The 24,441-nt window shown below is 51.6% G+C and overlaps 1 protein-coding gene across 5 annotated transcripts in view; it reads left to right on the top strand.

The window, feature by feature from the left end:
- Nucleotides 1-24,441, top strand: part of SLC39A11 (solute carrier family 39 member 11) — a 293,523-nt gene that overhangs the window by 240,664 nt on the left and 28,418 nt on the right. For 4 of the 5 annotated variants that reach the window (XM_055575022.1, XM_055575020.1, XM_055575023.1 and 1 more), the window contains one exon: nucleotides 4,330-4,399. In XM_055575022.1, the coding sequence (XP_055430997.1) occupies nucleotides 4,330-4,399 (70 nt within the window). Of the gene's footprint in view, nucleotides 1-4,329; nucleotides 4,400-5,090; nucleotides 5,299-24,441 lie in introns of those variants that run through there. The other variant, XM_055575024.1, reaches the window with a different exon arrangement.

The following is a 24,441-nucleotide window of genomic DNA, read 5'->3' as shown; positions in this document are numbered from 1 at the left end:
TGGTGAGAGTCCAGTATGGGGGGGGATAAACGGGGTTATTCATCATCCTAAAAGAACTTCCAAAGTCTAATTTCATGCAGAAGTCCTCCAAGGGGCTTTAAAAAAAAATGTCTCCTCCCAATTTCTTAGAGGAATCATAAAACCATGACTGTGTGCCCCACTGCACCTCCAAAGGTGCCCCCCAGAAGGAGTTAGTTGTACCTTGACTCTGCTTGCGGGGCAGAGTGCGGCCAGGCGCGCCCACAGCGATGAAAGTGTGCCTCCCAGGCAGCTGGCCCCAGGGTACCCTTCCCGGCAGCAAGGCTGTTCGAAAGCATCGGTTCTTTGGTGCTCAGCCCTCTTTATGTTCCAACTCTCACATCCGTACATGACTACTGGAAAAACCATAGCTTTGACTCTACGGACCTTTATTGGCAAAGCAGTGTCTCTGCTTTTTAATACGCTGTCTAGGGTTGTCATAGCTTTTCTTCCAAGGAACAAGCGTCTTTTAATTTCATGGCCGCAGTCACTGTCCACAGTGATTTTGGAGCCCAAGAAAATAAAATACGTTCTTTGTGTAACCAAATCACTTCGTCGTACAAGAGGAATTAACAACGTTGCAAATCAACTATATTTCAATAGAAATAAGTAAGAAAATAATAAATAAGAGAGAAAGTACTGGAGTTAAATCCACCTCTTCTGGAACACCTCTATTTTTCATCTTTCCCAACGCTTAACTTCATCCCATATAAACAGCAGGGTTCACAAACCACGGTAGAAAAGTGTGTTGAACTACTTTTTCTGAAAAAAGATACTAGTTAAAGTTGATAACTTCCATCCTTTATTAGACCTTTTCAAGACCCCATAGGAATTCCATGGCAATGGAATTCTGTGGCAATACCTGGCTGGACAGACCAGTATTTTCTTTAATCAATGTGTGATATTTCAGAGTTCCCATCATCCTGGGTTTCCTTCCCACAGGCCAGGAAGGGGAATTCACATATTGGGGGCCAGTCTCCCCCAAAGCCTCCTCCAAGCTGTGGGATCAGCTTGGGCACGAAGGCAGCCGGACCACCCTGTGGTATGTGAGTCCTTGATGGCCGGGAGGGGACACCTACTGCCGTGTTGTGAGCACTGCCCCCTCACCTGGCCTGGTGTCCATCTCCCAGCTTAGCGACAGTGACCAGGGGGGCGGAGGAGGGATCTAAGCTGAGCTTGCCCGGCCCGCTTGGCAGCTCCTGAGGCTGCCCCCATGGCCCTGTGGTCCCATCCAGCAGCTGATGCTCCAGGATGGTTATTTGTCTGTTTTTCAGTGAGTGACCTGGGCATGAATTACGTTCCGACTTGCTCCTAAAGCATAAGTAGTGGTAAAGCATCATCTGGCTAGAAGGCCCATTATTGGACCACCTGCTCCTCTCTGCTCAGCCCGTCCGTCTCTCCCTGTCATAGTCCCTGACTGGGGAGTAGCCGCATGTCATGGCTGAAATACAGAAAGGGTGGAGAAATGATCTGAGATAGGGGGGCTTACTTGTTCCCACCTCCGGAACAAGAGAAAACTGACTCACGCTGCAGGCAGAGGGGTGCAGCCCAGGGGAAGGCCCGGGATAAGCTTGCTGAAGGGAGGTTGAGACGCTCTCTCCCTGGGTGGAGAGCTGGTCTCTGCAGGTGGAGGCTGCTCCCCGGTCAAGGAGGAACAGAAGGCCTGTACCCCCTACCCATGGAGGGTGGGGAGAGACGGAGATTCAGGAGGGGTGGGAGATGGTGAGAGGCAGACCCCCCACCTGCAGAAGAGCAGAATGGGCAGAGCAGGTTTGGAGCTTGTTCTCAAGTTTGCCCTGGGGACTCTGGCTCCCTGCATCCCGGGGGCCTATAACCCCAGGTTTGGAAGTTGGTCTTCCTTCTCTCGGCTTAATGGCAGCAGCTGTGAAAAGAGGCCTGGCTTACTAATAATATTCCAGCCACTTTGGATTCTTGTCTTAATTATCTCCCTGATTTGCAATTTTGGTGGAAGCCCTGGGGTGTGAACACCAGTCGCATTTTTTCCTCTTCCCTGTTTCACCCAGCGGGTTCTTTCTACCACCAGCTGGTCTTCAGTATCTGCCTTCATTCCCGTATTTGTGCTCTTGCTGGGTGGGTCATTCGTCTTGGTTTCTCATTAGTTTAACTATCAGGCACTCCTCCACCTTCAGACAACTGCAGTCATATTCCCTTCTTCCGTTACCTCTTCTTCCTCTCCTTTATTCCAAATCAAGGGGGAAACTTGATTGGCCGACACCCAAGATGTGCGTGCATGTGTGCTCAGTCGTGTCCGACTCTTTGTGACCCTTTTGACTGTAGCCCTCCAGGCTCCTCTTTCCACGGGAATTCTTCAGGCAAGAACTGGAGTGGGTTGCCATTTTCTCCTCCAGAGGAATCTTCCCAACCCAGGGATCAAACCTGCATGTCCTGTGTCTCCTGCGCTGCAGGGTGACTCTACCTGCTGAGCCACCTGGGAGGCCGCCGTGTGTGCATTTGGCGGCAGAGGCTGTGGTACCCGCTGTGGGCGTGGCCAAGCTTCAGGGCAGGGCAGAGGCAGGATGCGTTCCCTTTGCTCAGAACCTCCTTGGGATGCAGATACTCGGATGCCAGCCTGTGCTGCCCACACCTGGGAGAATAGCTGCAGCCCATCTCAGCCAACTGGGATGGTGAGGGGACTGGGGGACTGAGGGTCAAGCCTGGCTCTGCCCCTTGACGCCCTGTCACTGTGGAGGAACCCTTTCTCTCCTACATTAGTTGGATAGCCTTCCTGCACCGCTCCCCCCACCCCACCACCTCCAGAGCTGTTGGGAGCATTAGTAAGTCAAGTGCTAAATAACTAGAAAGGGTTAGTTTGCTAATTAATGTAAGTCCTATTGTCAGGGCTGCACTACCATTTACATTAAATGACTCATTCGAGCAGAATCTTTAACAAAGGAGCCACCAGCTGCTGTTTATGGTTTAGAAAAGCAAGTTTTCTCAAAGGGAGGGATTGGCTCCTCTGGTGTCAGGGAACCCAGGCCAGTCTCTGCTTAGCTTTTGACACCTGGTGAAGAACGTTGCCCCAGAGGAGACCACACACTTGCTGATGGGAGTGGGTTGTGGTCTGGGCTGTGTTGGTACAAAAAAATATTGAGAACAGCAGACTTGTGAACCCTGGGCTCCCCGAAGGTGGGAGACAGGCCAGATGGAAGCAGCTCAAATGTCCTCTAACTTTATCTTCTCGGGACCATGGACAGCTCCCGAGATTCCAGGGCTGCCTAAGAGGCTGCCTCCCCCTGGATCTCAGGGATGCCTGAAACCCTTAGACATATCCACCCTAGCCAGGCCTGAAATTCAGCCCCCAGTGGTATGTGGAACCTCGCCAAGGACATTCATTCTTTTTGAAGCTTGTGAGATGCATCAGGCAGTCCTGAAAGTTTTGAACTTTTATTATCCAAATTCCTGCCTGGAGTGACAGCTTCTGCAGTGCCCACCCTTGGAGGAAATCTCTGAAAGACAAAAAAAAGGACAAGAAACTATCAAGGCTGAGGAGCCTGGACCTCTGAATCAAAGCTCCCCCTTTTTGCAAGCATTTTTAATTAACAAAAAGGATTAAAACAGTCAAATTCAAATGAACTCCAGGACTCAAAAACTTCAGTTTCTCAACGTCAATGCGTAATAGAAAAATCCACTGACCTTTACAAATGTAAGATTCGTTCTTTACGTCGAGTTCCTTTATCTGCAAACAGAGCGGCACACCTGTTTCAGAAATGAGCCTTTGCAGGATCTGCTTTTAACCTGTGTTGTGTCATGCTGAAATCCTGTTATTCTGATTTCTTACAAAGAAGTGAAGAAACTGCCTGTTCTGAACAGCTGAATGAGTGTAAGCATGTTGAGTGACTATAAAGTATGCAAAAAGGACCATAGGTTTGCCAGTGTGATGGCATATGTAACTGGTTCCATGGTACCCCGGGGTACCCCTACCAAGCGGGTCCGACCATGCATCTCTCTGCCCTGGTGGACGACAGCCCTAATCCAGCCCACAGCGGTCTGCTGTGGTCTACTTTGTGCAAGTATTGTTGTTGTTTAGTCGCTCAGTCATGTCTGATGGTTTGTGACCCCGTGGACTGTAGCCTACCAGGCTCCTCTGCCCATGGGATTCTCCAGGCAAGAACACTGGAGTGGGTTACCATTTTCTCCTCCAGGGGATCTTCCCTACCCAGGGATCAAACCCACAAGCCCTGAATTGGCAGGTGGGTTCTTACCACGGAGCCACCTGGGAAGCCCATATGCATGTGTAATATTATAGAAGAATGATTCCTAATGTCTTGTGCGTCTTTATGTCTCTTTCAGAGGGTCTTGCGGTTGGAGTTGGATTTGGGGCCGTAGGAAAGACGGCGTCGGCCACCTTCGAGAGTGCCAGGTAAGCAACACCTTATGCCTTGTTGGCACTGAGCCAGCTGGTGCCTCGGGTGAGCCGTCTGCACGGAGCTGTGCAGCACCCCAGCCCCCCAGCTCTGACTGGTGGAGGCGAGGAGGAGGGCAGGGGTGCTCACACCTGAGAGAGATGCTCCATCAAAGAAACAGGCTTATGCCAAGTTCTTCCAGCAAGCTAGCTAAGGGGTAGCTGTTTTGGAAACCAACCGTGGATGTAACTGCATGCTGTTTTCCAAACGCTTTAAATAGATAAATCACGATAAGACGATGTTCTGGGAGGTTGATTCCAGGACCCGCCGGCAGATGCTCGAATCCACCAGGGCTTGAGTACCGTGATCGCCCTTGGTATTTGCCGGTCCCATATCCGAGAATTCAGCCCCAGGCGGATGGAAAGGCCAGGGAGCCACAAAGGCCGCTGCTGGCCGTCCCGACCCTCCCTCTCTTCCGAGCCCTCGCGTTCCTCTCCCTGGCTGCTGCCACTCCCGATTTCCTCTCTCTCATGTCTGCTTCTTCCCCGCTCTCCTGCCGGCTTCGTGTCCGCCGGCCCCTCCCGAAACGCTCATGTTCGCGGGCGCTCCATCTCCAGGGCCCCCCTTCTTCTCACTCGGCGCTCTCTCCCTGGCCATTCTCCCCCAGCCCCAGGGCTTGATTCTCCGTTGGTCTCCTGTCACCACCAGGTACCTGGCTGAGCAAGCCAAGCTCACTGTCATCCTCGAGCCCCTGTTCCCCCCATCTTCCCGAGACAGTCACCAGGCCTTGTGGGTTCTTCCTCCCCTCCACCTCTCTCGAATCATCCAGAGCCGGGATAAGGCCACAGCCTCAGGACCATAAGGAGGCTTCGTGGAGATGAGCTGCCTGGTCCACCCGTGCCCACAGAACCAGGAGTACCCCAGCCTCCAGGCTGAAGGAGGGCGCGGTGCCATCCATCCAGGGGCAGAAGACTCAGATGCCCGCAGGGGACGAAGGATAGCAGAAACGGGTGCGGGCGATCAGGTAGGGACAGGCAGGTAGGGCCGCTCGGGCGCGGATAGTTGGGAGTGGTGGGGTCCGCGGTGACTTTGGAACAGCTACCACAAGCGCACTCTCAGGGTGCTCAGAACTTTTAAGTTAATTAATCTGTGGCTGCGCTGGGCCTCTGTCGCTTTGTGGGACTACTCACTATTGCTTCGTGCGGGCTTTTCGCTGTTTCTCTTGTTGTAGAGCAGGGGTTCAGCGGTTGTGGCGCGTGGGCTCGGCTGCCCTGTGGCATGTGGAATCTTCCCAGACCAGGGATCGGACCCATGTTCCTTGCACTGGCGGGCGGATCCTTTACTATCGGACCGCCAGGGAAGTCCCTGGAAATCATGATATTTTGAAAACATAATTCGGCTCAAAGTGGTGGTCCGGTGGCCACTCGCTTCTGTGTTGAGTTCATTCGACTACCCTCTGACCGGTACAATCTCAAAATCGACATTTTTCCCCTGAAGGCAATGTCACCGCTTCCTTCAATGGTCTGCCCTGGGTCTGTGGACCATGGTTGCCAGGAACTACTTCCTCACAGAATCCCACCCTCCCTGCTCGGTCCCCACCTTTCCTGGGTCTCTTTACTCCCCGTCGCATCCTTTCCTCGAGACCCTCAGCTGCCCTGGGGCCTCCGTGTGTCTGTGTAGTCACTGGGGTCGCTGGACTCCGATGCTACATGTGAAGGGGCCTGTCTGCTCCACGAAGCCCCGGATGCGGGCATGGGCTGCCACGTCGTGGGTTGAGATTTTTTCCTTTTTCTCGATTCTCATTCCTGCCTGTCAGACTCGCAAGTCACTCCCTCACCCTGACTCCAGGGTCAGCATTAAACAAGACACCTATGACGATGATCCCAGGAGATGGTAGATGGGTGAAGCCCTCAGACTGTGAGGACCATCACCCAGACCTGGGGCTTGATTGGCCTCATCAAGCCTGCGGGCTGCTCTTCCTGCCCCGGGAGTGGTGGTGGTGGGGGGGGGGCGTCATGCCCTGGCACAGCCATCTGATCTCCACTTGCCTTGGACCACGCGGACCATCAGGGCGGGCGGTGTTGGGGCGCTGAGGGGCCGTCCCAAGTCCCAGGAGTCGCACACGCTCCAGAGACGTCCGTGCCAGCCAGTGACAGCCCGCCCCAGGCACCGTGCTCATGGCCCGGCTTCCCATCTGGTGGCACCTCATTTCCCTCGACATCAAAATGTCAACTCCAGTGTCCCTCTCTTCTGTCACCCGCTCTTTCTGCTAAGCTTCGTGTCTCTGAAGAAAGTAGAAGAAAAGTCTTTTCAACCCAGCTCCCTGTTTCCCGAGACCAGACAGATCCTCTGAGTTATGTAAACCCTCCTCGGGGCTCTCCATTCGCGATCGAGCTGGGGAGGTGGGGCTGTTTTCAGCCTCATGAAACCCTCTGATAAACCAGCCTCCTTGGGGGGATTTTTATGCCCCTCTGACTCTGACCTCATTGCCCCTGTGTCCAGGGTATGGAGTGTGGGGAATGGTGGGGAGAGTGGGTCCATACAATGCTGGCCACAGAGATGGAAGGAGGGTGGCCTCACGCAGACCCTGTCCTTCAGTCTGTCTGCCCCACTTACAGATCCATACACAGTTTGTGGTTTGGGTTCTTCCTTTCAAATTCCTCTGATCTTACTTCAGAACAGCCCCTGCCCCCAGTCAAGGCATGTAAGCCTTCTCTGCCCTTAGTTCATGCTGCAGACCGTGCAGGGTTTCGTGGGAGGGAGAGAGGAAGATAAAAAAGAGAAAGACAGACTAATGCTAGGGGGAGGGGTGGTGTAAAAACAGTCGTCAGACGATTAAATGCATCTTTTGAAAGAGAGGTTTTGCTTTTTAAAATTCCAATTCTGCGTAATTAACAAGTGACGTGCCTAAAATGTTGACATGCAGAGGTGGAAGATAAAGGCATGACAAAAGACACGAGGTGAACGCTGATCAAGAGAAAGCGGGTATTAGCAATTTCAGTCTCAGACCAGGCAGACTCAAAGGCAGAAAGCCGCTGCGAGAATAAAGGTCAGTACTTAATGACAAGAGAGACAAGGTACCTGGCTGACATAATGATCCCGCGTGTGTACGCTTCCAGCAACATCAGCCTCACAAGGCTCAGGAAAAATGGTCAGAACTGCAAGGAGCAGCAGTCAGAAGCCCAGCCGTGGTGGGGAGAACGGCTCCCCTCTCTGACGCTGATAAAATGGGTAAAGTGCTAACAAAATGTGCGTAATGGACGTATGTGGACCCCCTACCCAGCAGTTAGGAAAACGTCAACCTTCTTCCCAAGCACACGGTGTGGGTGTTTCCAGAAATGGTGATAGCACCGTGCCACAGAGAAGGTGAGAACACGCCCAGGTCAACACCGTTCAGGCCGGACTCTCTGACCTCAGCGCCACATAAGCGAAAAACAGCAACCAGATAGCTAAAGCAATTGGTCAGTGGAGGCGAAGCCCTCAGGCACCATGAGATGAGCACAGGTAGGGGATGCAAACCAGATGGTCCAAGGAACCAGTGGACCTCAGGGGTGCTTCAGAGAACGGAGCATTTCGTCAGGAGGGTGGGGGCCGCCCGCTTGGGGGAGGTGGTTAAGAGCACGTGGAGCCTCGACCTGCAGGCAGGTGACATCACCAACGGGGGGTGCGGTTCACGTGGGAATTTATGGAAGTGAGACCGAAGGCCAAAGGAAAAGCACCTTCCTCAGCAAGAGGCTGACAACCTTGGTGGGTTCTGATGACAAAGTCCAAGGGGCAATTTGAACCTTAACGCCGCTCAAGGGAAGAATTCTGGTGTGGGGGAGGTAGACGGATCCCTGTGAAGAATCCGGCGACTGGACAGATGCTGTTGACGCCACTGTTACCTGTTATTTTAAGAGCGACAGAGAAGTTAGAGGATGGCTCGATGATGGCGGGAATGGAGAGGCTGATGGGAAGGAGGGGGTTTAGACTCAGAACCGATAGGCAGCATTTGTCACCTGATTCTTTCATCAGGTAGGAGGGAGAGTTCAAATTCAGGAGACGTAGGTAATCACATATGTAGATGAGAGGGGCTGAGGGGGAATGAGGGACAGGTCTGCATGGATTTGGGAGGGGAAAAGAGTTACCTGGCATATGCCTGGGATGTGTGGACCGAGCTAGCTGGGCCAGGCAGAGCTCTCCGTTTAGTGCAGGGGTTGGCAAGTGGGCCAAATCGGGCCCAACCCTTGGCTTCTATAAGTAAAATTCTATTGGAGCACAGCCATGGCCAAGTTCACTGTCCAAGTTATGACACCAGCTACCAGAAAAGACTACATGTGTTGTTGTTAATTCAGTAAGTGGTGTCTGACACTTTGTGACCCCCATGGACTGCAGCACGCCAGGCTTCCCTGTCCTTCACCATCTCCTAAAGTTTGCTCAAATTCATGTCCACTGAGTCAGTGATACCATCCAACCATCTCATCTTCTGCTGCCCTCTTCTCCTCCTGTCCTCAATCTTTCCCAGTATCAGGGTCTTTTGCAAGGAGTCGGCTCTTCACATCAGGTGGTCAGAGTGTTGGAGCTTCAGTTTCAGCACCAGTCCTCCCAATGAATATTCAGGGGTGACTTCCTTTAGGATTGGCTGGTTTGATCTCCTTGCAGTCCAAGGGACTCTCAAGAGTCTTCTCCAGCATCTCAGTTTGAAAGCATCCGTTCTTTGGTGCTCAGCCTTCTTTATGGTTCAACTCTCACATCCATACATGACTCCTGGAAAAACCATAGCTTTGAGTGGAGGAGGAAATGGCAAACCACTCCAATATTCTTGCCTCGAGACTCCCACAAATAGTATGAAAAGGCAAAAAGACTACAGGTATGTGTGTTCATGTCACTCAATCATGTCTGACTCTTTGCAACCCCATGGAACCCTGCCAGGTTCCTCTGCCCCTGGAATTCTCCAGGGACAAGAATACTGGAGTGGGTAGCCATCCCCTCCTCCAGGGGATCTTCCCAACCCAGAGATCAAACCTGGGTCTCCCGCAATGCAGGCAGATTCTTTACCATCTGAGCCACCAGGGAAGCCCTGCCATCCTTTGACTGAAGGAAGGAATGGCAAATCACTCCAGTATTCTTGCCGCGAGAATCCCATGAACAGTAGGAAAAGGCAGAAAGTCCACCTGTGGGGCCCCAGTGAGTAATTTGTATATGGCTGCTGCCATCTAGTGTTCAGATGCTGTTGCTTCGTCGCCGCTCTGGCGCCCTCCCCATCACCAGCCTTCCACCTGGTCCGCCTTCCTCCCCCAGGAGGTGGCCTACATCTTCAGGGGACCCGTTCCAAACCGAACATCTCCTGGAGGAAGACGAGCCTCCACCAGCAGTTCAAGGGAATCACGGCTTTCTTCCTTCCGATCAGGTCCCGCAGCAGTTTCTCTTTGGTTTCACCACAAAGCCCTTCTCCATCCTGCCGTTCCTTGGGGAGTTGGCCGCTTAAGCGGTTTTCCCTCCTGAAGTGTCATTACGTCCAGAGGATGCATGCTCCAGAGAGGAAACGTGCCCTCAGCTCTTAACTCAGCAGCAGGCATAATTCAAACCAGCAGGGAGAGCAAGGCTATTTATGCTTCGGATTTGGCCTCACGTATCGCATGCATCCTACTTAAGCACAAGTAGAGAGGCGTCTGTAATCCGAGAACACACCCTGACCGGCCGGCATGGCAAACATCCCGCAGCTGGCTACGTGCAGCAGGGGAGGCTGGCCGCTGATCTGACGGTACACCACGCAGAATCCACAAAGCACATCCCCGAGGTATTCCTGGACATTTTTTTTTTTTTTTCCTGCTGAATGCCCCGGCCAGCCATGGCTACCCAATACCCAGACACTTGGTCAAGGATGCCTGCAGCCTTAGCCGGCATCTGGACCTGATGTGCCTCATTGAGTTATACATTAAGGCATCAGAACAAACTCTGAAGTCTGTGTTTGCCGCTCAGATCAAAGAGCAAAGCGAAAGTCAGGTATATCCTTCTGCCTGGCTTAAAAGCCGATATGCATGTTGAAATATTAGCATTCATTTAAGACAGCAGCCATTAATCAGCTAAGCAGCCATTTGTTTAGAGACAAAGACGGCAGTAGACACATCTTCCTGCTCATTAATCAACATTAATCAGTTGATGGGTGTGTAGACCTATACGTGCCCATCCATCTGTCCCAGTTGTCCACCTGCTTCTCTTCAAGTTTAATCCGGAAAACACGTTTGCAAGATAAATGCAGAGTGTTGAAGAGGAGACTTCGTTGACATGGTGAGGGAGACATTTGGTCACTCAGCAGACGTTTGGTCTGACTCGTTAACGGCCCCATGGGCTGTAGCCCACCAGGCTCCTCAGCCCATAGGGTTTTCCAGGCAAGTATACTGGAGTGGGTTGCCATTTCCTTCTCCAGGGACTCTTCCCAACCCAGGGATTGAACTCGCATCTCTTGAGTCTCCTGAATTAGCAGATGGGTTCTTTCTGAACCACCAGGGCAGCCAGGAGCACTTTTTTTTGGCTGCACCATGTGCCTTGCGGTATCTTAGTTTCCCGCCAGGGATTGAACCCATGTCTTCTGGCTTGGTAGGTCGATCTTTTATCACTGAGCTACAAGGGAAGCCCTGGAGGGCACTTGGGGAAATAAAACATAAATTCTTTCATTGGTGTTCACTCAGCATCTTTTGGAGAAGGCAGTGGCACCCCACTCCAGTACTCTTGCCTGGAAAATCCCATGGACAGAGGAGCCTGGTGGGCTGCAGCCCATGGGGTCGCTAAGAGTCGGACATGACTGAGCGACTTCATTTTCACTTTTTACTTTCATGCATTGGAGAAGGAAATGGCAACCCACTCCAGTGTTCTTGCCTGGAGACTCCCAGGGACGGGGGAGCCTGGTGGGCTGCCGTCTCTGGGGTCTCACAGAATCGGACACGACTGAAGAGACTTAGCAGCAGCAGCAGCATCTTTTAAGGAGCAGGCTGCCAGGGCCATCTCCATATCGCAGGCTTCTCTACTAACGCCCCAGACCTCTCTGTGGCGGGACCAAGTTCCCAGACTTCTGGGGAGTCCTGACGAGATGGTCTCTTCCTCAAGGAGGAAGTCTTGACCTTCTGAATTGGATCTCAGCTTTCCTGGGTTGGGGAAGCTGCAGCCCAGCTTCCGCTCGCTGCAGAGTGGTCTCTAGCCTGAGACTGGAGCCCTAGTGCGAGGACACACCCTGGCCAGCCACACACACGGGCCCCTCCCCACCGCTACCCCTTCCATCATGTCAGCAAAACTGGAAGTAAATTCTTGTGCTGCTTTTTATTTGCAATAGCAGATGGCACTTTCCATCCTATTTGAGGCAGACAAGCTCTTCTCTTGAACCCAATAAACTACCTTGCCTGGAATTCTTCAGTTCACTCACTCAGTCGTGTCCGACTCTTTGCGACCCCATGGCCTGCAGCAGGCCAGGCTTCCCTGTCCTTCACCAACTCCCGGAGTTTACTCAAACTCATGTCCATTGAGTCAGTGATACCATCCAACCATCTCATCCTCTGTCGTCCCCTTCTCCTCCCGCCTTCAGTCTTTCCCAGCATCAGAGTCTTTTCCAATGAGTCAGTTCTTTGCCTCAGGTAGCCAAAGTATTGGAGCTTCAGCTTTAGCAACAGTCCTTCCAATGAATATTTAGAACTGATTTCCTTTACCATTGACTGGTTTGATCTCCTTGCAGTCCAAGGGACCCTGAAGAGTCTTCCAGCCTGGAATTCTAGAGTCAGTCTATTGACAGCTCCTCCCCATAATACATTTTTCTTTCCCGTCCCCCGACACAGCTGCCTAGCCTTACCTTGAATTATCAGGAGCGGGTGGAACTGGCAGCTGGTTGGCAGACAGCGCCACCGTGCGGCAGTGGGGCGTCAGGGCGAGACTCTGGGCTCCCCGCACCCGGCCTCCTGCCTGTGAGCTGGGCTCTTACTACCTACATTTCCAGCTGTGTCACGTGAGAAAGCAGGGTGGCAGCTATGTTTCTAGGACTCCTAGTGATTGTGGGACAGTACGTGTCCCCCAGACATGTGAAGCCCGATGTACAAATGCTACCTCTTCTAGTTTGCAAAGTAAAGGCGTTGAAACAAAGCTGCTCTCACAGCCAGTCACTCTCTCTTACAATTTGTGTTTATCACCAAAAATTAGTTCATAAACTCAGGATAAAACCAAGTCCTTTCTGCGCCTCCCTGCCCCAGACAGGGACTTAATTCTCTCTCTATTCAAATGCACAAAAGCCCTTTTCAATAATAATATGCAATTATGTTCTTGGGCTTCCCAGGCGGCTCAGTAGTAAAGGATCCACCTGCTGATGCAGGAGACAAGGGTTCTGCGGGTTCCAGGCCAGAGGCCCGGGTCCAAGAGTATGGGAGCTCTGATCTCCTGTGACTCGCCTGCAGCCGCCGTGCCTTCACAGGCTTCCTCCCCACCCCGGCCCTCCCAGGCTGGCTTTGCCGTCTTGCCTGAGTGCTGAGCTGGCGTGCGGGTGGCTCTCACTCTAATACTGTGTGCTTCGATTTCCCCATCTTGCACCCTCGCCGGGGGCCTCTTCTGTTCTCTGCGTGGAGACCGGGACCAGGCTGGGCATGGTCTGCTCTGCACCTGGCCTTGATGGCCTGCCTGAATTCTGTGGGTGATTTCAAGTGGGCAGTCCCTGCCGTACAGCACGAGCTGCTTCTCTATTGCACGCACCGCCCCCCCGGCCTGGTTCCCTGGACTCTCTGCAGTTTCCCCAGTGTCACCGCACGAGGTTCGGGCCCAGAACAAGGAGGTGGCTCCGTGCTGCCCTGCCCTGTCTGCCCAGCGGCCGCTTCTAACATCAGAGGCACAAGGAGCCCGTTTGTGCATGGCCGCCGCCTCTGCCTCCTCCTCCGTGGCCCCCAGCCACCCCCACCCGAGTGCCTGGCGACAGGGCTGACCATCTTGGCACCAGGGACCGATCTCGGCACAACGTGTGCTCTGTCTAGCCCAGGGCGGGCTTGGGGGGAGGCGTGGACCCCACGAGGCTCGAAGAGCAGCCTCGTCGTTTGTTTGTGGCTTTCCCAGGCACTGGGAATGACACAGACTTCTCCCTCTTGCATTCCCACTGCTGCTCTGACCATCCTCTGGGACCGCTTGTCACATGCAGCAAGAGGCAGAAAGCAACTGCGCCTTCCAGAGTCACCAGGGGGCTCAGATGGATGCTGGTGCTGAATCCACTGCCTTTTGCTGGACCAGCTAGGAGAGCAGCCCGGGCGCATTAGTGGGTTTGCGGCATGGCACAGGTGGCTGCCTTTATGGGCTGTTTACATGCACTGCTCAGTCCTTACTGCCCTCCCAGTAGCCAGGTGAGAATCCGGAGCCCAGGGACTCGCCCTGAGGTCAGGCTCATGGCAGGTGGCAGGTGTGCGGAAGCCCAGAATTAACACCCCTGCCCCAGCTCTCTGCCTCCCAGCCCTGCCTCTGGTAGTTGTGAAACATTTAGCCAGTGCTTTCCACATACAGGATTAAATTCCCAGGAGGCGCAATGGTAAAGGATCCATCTGCCGATGCAGGAGACAAAAGAGACACAGGTTCAATCCCTGGGTCAGGAAGATCCCCTGGAGGAGGAAATGGCAGCCCACTCCAGTATTCTTGCCTGGGAAATCCCACGGACAGAGGAGCTGCAGTCCATGGGGTTGCAGAAGAGTCAGATCTGACTGAGCAACTGAGCACGCATGCACACACACAAATCTATTAAGACCAGTGTCTTTATAAGGTAAGGAAAAGAGACACAGGCATACACACGGGAGGAGGTTGGGTGACGACACAGACACCCCGAGGGAACCAGAGATCAGAGTGACTCAGCCAGAAGCCAAGAAGTGTCCAGGAGTGCCCGCTGCCGCCGGAAGCTGGACAAGCCGAGGGAGGACCTTCCCTAGAGATTTCTGAGAGAGGGTGGTCCTGCTGATGCCTTGCTTTTGAGCATCTAGCCTCCAGACCAGGAGAATGCGTCTCTGTTGTCTTCAGCCACCTGGATGGCGGCCCTTGGTTACGTGGCCATAGGGAATCGATACACACGCCCCGCTCCACACCCCCCGCCCCCCTGCCGCGTCTCCATCCGCATCTCCCTGCCCCCACAAAGATTTCTCCCCTCCGCCCTCAGCAGACAGTGAACTCTGAGCATCCCTCTTGGATCCAGTCTCTCCTCTCTCCTGACACATTTTGTCTTCCCCACCCCAAGCCTTCACTTCCTGTTTCGAAAGGAGTTTCCCATTTGGTTTGGTTTTTTGTTGTTGTTTCCTTAAGCCTCTCTCAGTTCAGTTCGGACCCAACTGGACGAAAGCGAGGCTCTCTCCTTTCCGGAGAGGCCGCCTCCAGAGGCTGCCCCGCAGGAGTCGGGGCTGTCCCCCACATCGGAGCTATTAAACTGTCGTAAGAAAGAGGCCTTTGTCACAGGCACCGCGGCCGTCGGCTCCGAAACAGAGGCAGATTGTGCCAGAAAACAAACAACAGGGAAAAAAAAGGTCCAACCACAAAATTCTTTGGGCCTTCAGTCATCAGCCTCTCGCTTGTTCTTAAGAGACAAGTTTCCTTTCTTCGGTGTGATTCCATCAGATGGGGCGTCGGGGTTTTCATTCTGTCCAGAAGCGCGGGCTGGGGGCCGCCCCCGCCCAGCTCCCTCCTGCCTGATGTCCCGACCGCGGCCTGCAGGTGGGGAGCGGAGGCGGCCCCAGGCCTGCTCAGGGGGGCTTCGCCGGAGACTGAGGGGCCTGAGATGGGTAGTTTTCAGTGCAGGCAAGGGAGAAGCGATGGAAAAAGTCACGGAGGCCAAGACAACATCGTCATGTTACAAACGAGCAATGCCCTTCTGACTTGACCTTGGCTCTGGGAGAGACCTCAGAAAGCCTCATTTCACACTGGAGAAAGTCAGAAGGCAAGTGCCTTGCCCAAAGCTGCACCATTTCCCAAGCTCAGAACAGCAGTGCTGGCCCAGAACCCCTGGCCAAGCGCCCCGCGGCCCAGCCTGGCATGGGGACTGCCGTGGCCCCGAGCCTTCCGTCTGGCACCTTGACCTCAGCCCCCCTCCAGTCAGCTTTCGCCCTGGACCATCTCCAGATGGGAGGTCAGGGGGCAAATGAGCATCGTCAAGGCTCCCCTGTGCCAGGAAGCACCCCACTGCATGAGAGCCAAGGTTCTAGAAGGAAAGTGGAGAAGAGGGGCTTAGGAGACCTCCCACCCCGTTTCCACTGTCCATTCCGAAGGGGGTTACGCTTCCCAAGGTCACGGCTTTCCCAAGTCAGGGGAGAGAGGGACCTCTTCAGAGCACAGGGCCTCTTACGGCCAGCGTTTCACTGCAAGTGAGTGAATGACACCCAGAGAAACGCCAGCTTTTTCTTATGGGAGGACAGATGATCACGTAATGGGCAGGACCTCACACAAAATGAAAAGGCAATGTCTTTTGTTCAAAAAGCAGGAAAGAAGCTTTTTCCTTTCTTCCATGATGTCTCTTCTCTTTCAGTGTGGCATGGTGTTTTGTTTGGTCTTATTTTTAAAAATTTAATTGTGATAGAGTATACGTACGTAAAGGGGCTCCCCTGGTGGCTCAGCGGCAAAGAATCTGCCTGCAATGCAGGAGCCGCAGGAGACATGGGTTCGATCCCTGGGTCGGGAAGATCCCCTGGAGAAGGGCGTGGCAACCCACTCCAGTGTTCCTGTCTGGAGAATCCCATGGAGAAAGGAGCCTGGCGGGCTACAGTCCATGGGGTTGCGAAGAGTTGTACACGACTGAAGCAACCTAGCACGCAGGCTTACATACATAAAATTAACCATTTTTAAGTGTATGATGGTGTCAGTAAGTACATCACGTTGCTGTGTAGCCATCTTCTTCATCTTAAAAAAAAAAACAAAAACCCACAAAAACCTCGTCCCCAGTAAAAAATAACCCCTCCCCTCACCCCCCACCCCCGCCCAGCCCCAGCCTCTACTTTCGGGCTCTGTGACTTTGACTACTCACTCCAGGAACCTCTTATAAAGGGGATCATTTTGTATTTGCCTTTTTATTTTATTATTATTTTTAAAACGTTATTCTCTGTTCTGTAACTTTAAAAAATGTATTTATTTACTATATTTTTGTCTGCACCCCGTCTTCATCGCTGTTCGGGCTTTTCTCTCGTTGCAGCATGCAGGGGCTCCTCTCTCGCTGCGGTGCGCCGGCTTCTCACTGCAGCGTCTTCTCGCTGCGGAGCGTGGGCTCTGGGGCACTCAGGCTTCAGTGGTTGTGGTGCAGGGGCTTAATCACCCCAAGGGATGTAGGATCTTCCCAGACCAGGGATCAAGCCTGCATCCTCTGAATTGCAAGGTGGATTCTTACTTAACTACTGGGCCACGGGGGAAACCCCTTTTATTTGTCTTTTTATGATAGATTTATTGATGTCCTTAAGGTTCATCCATGTTGTGGCATATGTTGAATTTCCTTCCAATTTAAGGCTGACTGATGTTCCATTGGGGGGCTTCCCAGTTGGTGCGAAGCCTGCCTATGAGGGGAACATAAGAGACGAATGCACCAGTATCTCTTTGAGATCCAGCTTTCAATTCTTCTGTGTATATACCCGAAGGTGGGGCTGCTGTATCACGTGATAATTTGCTTTTTTAGTTTCTTGGAGCATTTTGTCACGTGCACTTTGTCTGCTGTTTGGTGGAGGAGTGCAGACCCCCACTGGCCCCAGGGCCCTCCCTGACCATGACCGGGGTGTGCAGGGAGTGTGCATCCGACCTTGACCTTCCTGGTGCTCAGGCCCCCAGTCATGGGGTCGGAGCTCCTGGAGCAACACTCCCAGCGCTCAGGATGGGGAATGAGACCTTTTACAACGCACCGACCTCATTTCACTCCTTTGGGGTCATTTTCAAGCCTTTGTGATGTTTTGTTAGTGTGTAGCGGATTGGGGAGTTATATTTATCTTGTATCCTGATGCTTTACTGAACTCATTTAAAGCTCTAATGATTATTTTGTGGGTTGCTTTGCATTTTCTGTATAGAAGCTAATGTTATTTTCATATAGGGAGAGTTTTACTTTTTCCTTTCCAATACAGAAGCCTCAATGATTTTTTGAAAAATCGAATTTCTGGCTAGAACCTCCAGTATAGTGTTGAATAGAAGCAGTAAGTGTGAGCATCGTTGTCTTATTCATGTTCTTAGGAAGAAAGCTCTCAGTCTTTCCCCAGTAAGTACGGGGTATGCTGTTAGCTGTGGATTTTTCATAGATGCTGTATGTCAGGTCAAGAAAGGTCCCTTCTGTTCCTTGTTTGCTGATGGTTTTTTTGTTGTTGTTGTTGTTGTTTTTTTAATAATGAAACAGTATAGGATTCCTTCAAATGCTTTTTCTGTATCTGTTGAGATAATTATTTGTTTTTCATAGTTTTATCCTGTCAGTATGGAATATTGTATTGGTTTTCAGATGTTAAACCAACCTTGCCTTCCAGGGATGAATCTCTCTTGGTTATGACATATGGCCTCTTTATATATGTCGCAGGATTTGGTTTAGTTGAGGAATTTTGCATTTGTATTTGTAGGAGGTATTGGTCTTTAGTTTTATTTTCTCGTGATGTCCTTGTCTGGTTTTGGCATCAGGCTAATGCTTGGAGCCCAATTAGGAATGAGAGATGAGACCAGCTAGAAAACATCCCGGTCTTTTGGATTTGCACAGCTTGATGTTAAGGCCTCTCACAGAGATCGAGGTTCCAAGGGAGGAGACGAGAATGCTGAGCTCGACCAGTGAGTCAAGAACAGACTATGGGAACCCTTTGGGTCTTACCCTGTTGACCCAGCAGTTGCTGATCAGTACTAGAGTAATGTGGTTCACGACCCACGCCTTCTCTGGGATAATCGGCCGGCCTGTCACTTACCCTGGAAACTCTCCCATCTATGAGTAACATAGGAGTGGTTCTTGCTTTATTTGATGCATGGACAGTGTTAAAGTGAGAGTTGTTGTCAGACCCCTCCCCCCCTGCTGAGCTCCCCCTTGAGCCCCAGTTTCTGACCTGGGTTTTAAGTCTCTGACTATGAATTCTTTCAGCCTGGGTTCTGACCCCATTGCGTACCTCGTTTGTGGGTACAGGAGTCCTCATCCTTCCGGCTCTCCCTGGATGCTGAGCTCCAGGCTCCGACGGCGTCTTCTGCGTGCTTGAACCTGCTTCTTCTCTACCTTTCCCTTTATGTGGACTCTTCAAACTGTCTCGTCTGCTTGAATGTCGAGCAGCTCCCCTGTCCTTCCTTGTCGGTCCTGCCTTTCCCCATTGCCCCTTATCTGCAGGATCTTGGTTTTTGTTTCCCTGCCCGTGCTCCCCTCTTCTCACATGTTGTCCTAACACCCACTGACCTCAGCTCTCCCAGCTACTCTTACAATGTCTGGTCTGTCCATATTTTTGGTCCTGACTTTCCCTGGCCTGTCCCATCCTGCTGTTGATCATATCTCAACTGTGACCCATGGTATTGACTTTCAAGGTAAAAGTTCAGTTCGTCTCCCTCTGTGGTTTAGCTAAATACGTGAAAGCATATGCTTTGACCGAGGGTCTTTGTCAAGGGAGTAACAAGGAAGTGTGCAGCTTTCCAGGGGAGGATTACCTTTAAGCTCTCTGGAAGGTTCCTCGTATCTCCCAGCAAAGCACTGGAAACCTTTCAAAGCAGACCGAAAACTCAAGCCTCAAAAATCCCAAACACTGTTTTCTGGTACAGCCATATCCAAGATTTTTAGCTGGTCCTAATCTATCAAATGGAGAAGGAAATGGCAACCCACTCCAGTGTTCTTGCCTGGAGAATCCCAGGGACGGGGGAGCCTGGTGGGCTGCCGTCTATGGGGTCGCACAGAGTCGGACACGACTGAAGCGACTTAGCAGCAGCAGCAGCAATCTATCAAAAGTTCTTTCCATATTACCTTTTACATGACTTTTGATTTAAAAAATGAGACGGGGAAAAGAATAACACTTTGAGGATGTTTTTTGGCCATGCTTAAGAAGACTGGATAAAAAGAGATTTCCAGCCTGAACTTTGACTTTTTCTTGGAAACTCTAGTCCAACATCACAGACTTTTCCTTCCTCTTGTGTTCTTTTTGGTGGACAGAAAATGAACCAAGACTTCATAAGGATGTATCACAACAAGCTTGCTTGCTAGTTACGAGTGTCGGTGGGGGAAGGCTTCCTGGTGACTCAGACGGTAAAGAATCTGCCTGCAATACAGGAGACCCGGGTTCCATCCCAGAGTTGGGAAGATCCCCTGGAGAAGGAAATGGCAACCCACTCCAGTGTTCTTGCCTGGAGAATTCCATGGACAGAGGGGCCTGGCGGGCTACAGTTCAAAGGGCCACAAAGAGTTGGACGGGACAGAGCAACTAACACTTTCATACTGGTGTGAATGTGCTAAGGGGGCTGATTGGGGATTTGTGCGTCTTATAAATGGAGACAGTGATGTCTTAAGAATTGTTTGAAGACATGTGAGTATTTCTTCTTTCTCTTCCTTGAAGGATTTCTTACAGATTTCTGGTCTACCCCACAGCATCACCCACATCACTCAGGACACACCCCCATTGTTTTACATGTAATCAACATAACAAAAGTATTAATGATATAGTTTGTGTTCTCTTTTTTTGTGCTGACTTGTGGAAATCTGGTGAAGACTTTCCGTTTACAGCCCATTTCAATTTGGATGTACCATGTATCCAGCACTCAGCAGGCATGGCTCATGGCTGTGACATTATGTAGCGTAGCTCTTAAGCCGTGGTTCTAAACCTTGGCTGCACGATGGAATCACACTGGTTTCCAAGTTCTCCTCTGTAGTAATTCTGATTTAATTGGACTTGGCTTCTCCGACTGAGGATCTTTTTGGGTTAAGAACCTCTGGTCTACAGGGCACACTCTCCAGGGAAAGTCTGACCAGACCTCTCCTTCCCTCCATCACCATGAGCCTCACATTGTAAACAGAAATTAAGCAAGCTGTAACTTGGGTCATGGGTAGAAGGAAAACAGAAACAGGATGGTATTAAATTCTGCCTGACAGGCAAGAGTGAACAAGCTGGATTCAGTTGTCTTCTCTGGGTCTGTTTACCAACAGACTCAGTAATTATTTGTTCTGCCCCTGCCCTCGAAGCTTGCAATGTGTTTCTTGTTCCCTGAGAGCTGAGAATCATTTAGGAACTTTGCAGATTTGGCAAGATTTCCCCGTCTCCGTTCCATCAGAAGCTTCCAATGGGAACGAGAGCGTTCCAGGAGGAATCCTGGCTCCTGGAGAGAACAGCAGGAGCTCACGAGACAGGAAGCCACAGATGCCATGACTTCTGCAGACCCCATCTTTCTCCACCCTAGACAAGCGAACTCTCCTCCACAAATAAAAACCAGTCCAGACAAACCGCAGAGACTCAGGTTTCGAAAGGCATCCAAAAAAGATTGTTTCAGGGAAGTGGACAAATGAGGCATGAGTAATTCAATCAGCAGGAAAACAAACACCAGGAGGCCCCTCATCTGAAGCCCAGGGTGTCAGCAGGCAGCTGTTTGCCATGGACAGCACAGAGCTGGGGGCCGTGCTTCTCGGGGACAGAAGATCGCTGAGGGTTTTCTGTTGTAACTGTTTAGTGGCTTAGTCGTGTCCGACTTTGCGACCCCATGAACTAAAGCACGCCCAGTTTCCCTGTCCTTTACTGTCTCCCAGAGTTTGCTCAAACTCATGTCCATTGAGTCGATGAGGCCATCCAACTGTCTCATCCTCTGCTGTCCGCTTCTTCTCCTGCCCTCAATCTTTCCCAGCATCAGGGTCTTTTCCAGTGAGTCGGCTCTTCGCATCAGGTGGCCAGAGTTTCAGCATCAGTCCTTCTGATGAATATTCTGGGTTGATTTCCTTTGGGATTCACTGGTTTGATCTTGCTGTGCGAGGGTTTCCTGGGGGCCGTGAAACTAGAGAAAAATATACAGAGAATAGGATCATTGGGAGGAAGTGACACTTGCTTGATTTCTGCTCTGTTTGGGTGTCCTCAATCCAGAATTCATAAAGAAGCAGCTGCTCCAAGCAGAAGCTTTTTGCTGTAGTGAAATGTGCCTGGGAAGATGCTTTTAGTCTAGCCTTTGTCACTGAACTGGGTAGCCCTCCATCTGCTCAGATGCTAAACCCTTTTTGTTGACCTTTTGTAGAGGAGATGGGCCAACCCATGCACCCTTATCCATCCCATATGTCACCCAGAGTCAGTGATTGCCAAGTGGCTAGCTGGTGTCAGTCGCTCAGTCGTGTCCAACCCCTGGAGCTGGAGTCCCGGGTACCATGTGGCTATGGATGGGAGAGTCGATGAGTAACTCACACAGGAACAAATTCTGTGAATTAACTGATAACATTCACAGGTAATCTACTGCTCCTTTCACAATGGCTCTGGTAAAGTCAACCTCATTTCTTTCCCATGCTACAGTGTATGGCTGTGTGGTGCTCAGTCACTGAGTTGTGTCTGACTCTTGGTGACCCCATGGACTGTAGCCCTTGAGCTCTTCTGTCTCAGGGAACTCCCAAGCAAGAATACTGGAGTGGATTTCCATTTCCTCCTCCAAGGGATCTTCCCAACCCAGGGGTCGAACCCGTGTCTCCTGCGTCTCCTGCATTGCGGGTGGGTTTTTTACCACTGAGCCCCCAGGGAAGCCGCCGTCTTACAGTTTACATTCTCCTTTTAGGTAAAGCTGTGGGGAGAGGGAGCAGCGTCTCAATGAGCAGGCTTTTCCTCACCCTGTTCACAACCAGAGTAGTGTCCTTTTGAAATTGTTTCAATAAGATAGGTTTAGTTTTCACTTACATCATTTGTAGGGAACAGAAGCAAAAATTCATATCATCTTAAGCTGAAAAGAGAATTTACTGATTCACAGAACTGAAGACTCCGGGAACCAGACTTCAGGACCAGTTTGATCCAGGGCCGCAAATTGTAACATCAGGCCTCTGCTCATTTTTTCTCTCCCTCTAGCTCTGTCTTCTTCAGTGTTGGCTTGATTCTCTGGGCCTACCTGGTGGCAAGACGGCTTCCTGCTGACGGCTCCAGTCCTGTGTCCTCCCAGGTTCTAGTGAAACAGAGACTGTCCATCTCTTCTCAGGAGCTCCCTTGGGGTCTGGCTAGACCAACTGATATCACATACTCCCCACTTGAACCAGTTCCTGGGGCTAGAAGGATGGAATTACTCCCATTGTCCAGAGTTGGATCTCAGTCTGCTTTCTGGAGGTTGTGGAGCCTCTGCTGAACCCCGTGGACTGAGAGTGAGAGAAGGGGGCTCCCCAGAGAGAATTTCCTGATTGAGGGGACCTTCATGGGTGATTCCATTGGTCCTTCTTGGATGGAGCGTGCGCACACGCGTGCACACACACACACACACACACACACACACACAGAGGGTGCTTTGGGTCTTTTGGTGAGAGCATCATTGGGTTCCTAGAGACAGCCATGAAATTCAGAGCCTTGCGGGACCCATCAGAGATCATGTTGAGGAAAAGCACTTGGTAAACTGCCCAGCACTTTGCAAACTCATAGTTCCTTAAGACCTGTGATTTTAGTTGCTTCTTTTACTTCTTTAGTCTGAATGCTGAAGAACTGGGGAGTTACTCCCCAGAGAGGTGGCTCAGCACAGTGTTATAAACATGAACTCCGAAACCAGCCTTCTGAGCCCAAGTCTGGGCTCTGCCACTGAAGAGCTGGGTGGCCTTGAATAAGTTACCTGACATCTCTGTGCCTTGGTTTCATCATCTGTAAACTGAGGATGATAAGATGGTCTTGCTTGTGTTAAGGTTAACATGTGTCAGTTGCTGAGAACAGTGTCATGCATGGGGCAGGTACTTCATGGTAAAAATAATAGCTTTGGGATCATCCAACAGAAAAAACTTCTGAGTCTCTCCCAGAGAGATGCTGAGGTGGAAGGTAGCTAAACTTCTCCTACATTCGTTCAAGGTCATGGTCTCTAAAAACCTTCAGTCCAGGGATTTCCCTGGTGGTCCAGTGGTTAAGAATCCACCTGCCGCTGCAGGGGACATGGGTTGGATCCCTGGTCCGGGAGGATCCCACATGCCGAGGGGCAGCTAAGCCAGTGCTCCCCAACTACCGTAGCCCACACATCTGTAGCCCGTGCTCCTCGACAAGAGAAATCCCTGCAACGAGAAGCCCGCATACCACAGCGAAGACCCCCCCCGCTCGCTGGAGAAGGCTCCCGCACAGCACCGAAGCCCCAGCACAGCCAAAAAGAAATTTAAAAGAACATCAGAAACAACCATGAGTCCACCTTGGTTCACAAAGGAAGGTTACCACATTCTGCTGCTGCAGCTGCTTAGTCGCTCAGTCGGGTCCAAATCTCTGCAACCCCCTGGACTGTGGCCCAACAGGCTCCTCCATCCGTGGAATTTTCCAGGCAAGAATATTGGAGTGGGTTGCCATTCCCTTCTCCAGGGGAGCTGCCCCACCCAGGGATTGAACCTGGGTCTCCTGCTTGGCAGGCAGACTCTTTATCACTGAACCTCCTGGGAAGCCCTACAGGTTTCTGAGAAGAATTTGAAGACTGGATCTGCCCACTTCTCAGTTTGGCCTTAGAAAAACTACTTCAGTGCATGAGAACAGTGGTTCAGAACCAGAAAATCTTACTGTGTGTGCTTCATGGGCCTGCTGTCAAGACGAAGGATGTGGGTGACATGCTTGGAGCGCCGTGCGGGCAGAGATGGCCGGAGGGTCTCAGCCTTAGGTATGGCCCCTGCGGTGTTACCTCCACCCTGGAAAGAAAATGCCCCTTCAAAGGTGCTCCTTTGCCTTTTTGTATTCTTCCTATACAAGTTCCCCTATCTCTTGCCCCCAGAGAATGGCTGTCATTAAAAGGCCATCGGCTCTGCACCTCATGACGTGGCTGTAAAGCGTCTGCAGGTTGGAACTTGAATCTGGAGAGATGTGACTTTGATACGCAGCGTTCCTGCTGTGGTTTCTGTCTGTCCTGAAGCACAGATGCAGCAGGAACGCTGGTCCCACGGGCGGGACTTTTTACTGCCTTCTGGTTTGGAAAGGATCCACTCCTCATGGAAACCCCCTCACAGTGCAGC

This window comes from Bubalus kerabau, chromosome 4, assembly GCF_029407905.1.
Source record: "Bubalus kerabau isolate K-KA32 ecotype Philippines breed swamp buffalo chromosome 4, PCC_UOA_SB_1v2, whole genome shotgun sequence".
NCBI classification, from domain to species: domain Eukaryota; kingdom Metazoa; phylum Chordata; class Mammalia; order Artiodactyla; family Bovidae; genus Bubalus; species Bubalus kerabau.
The sequence above is the reverse complement of the archived record's forward strand: the minus strand, read 5'-3'. Positions and strand labels throughout refer to the sequence as shown.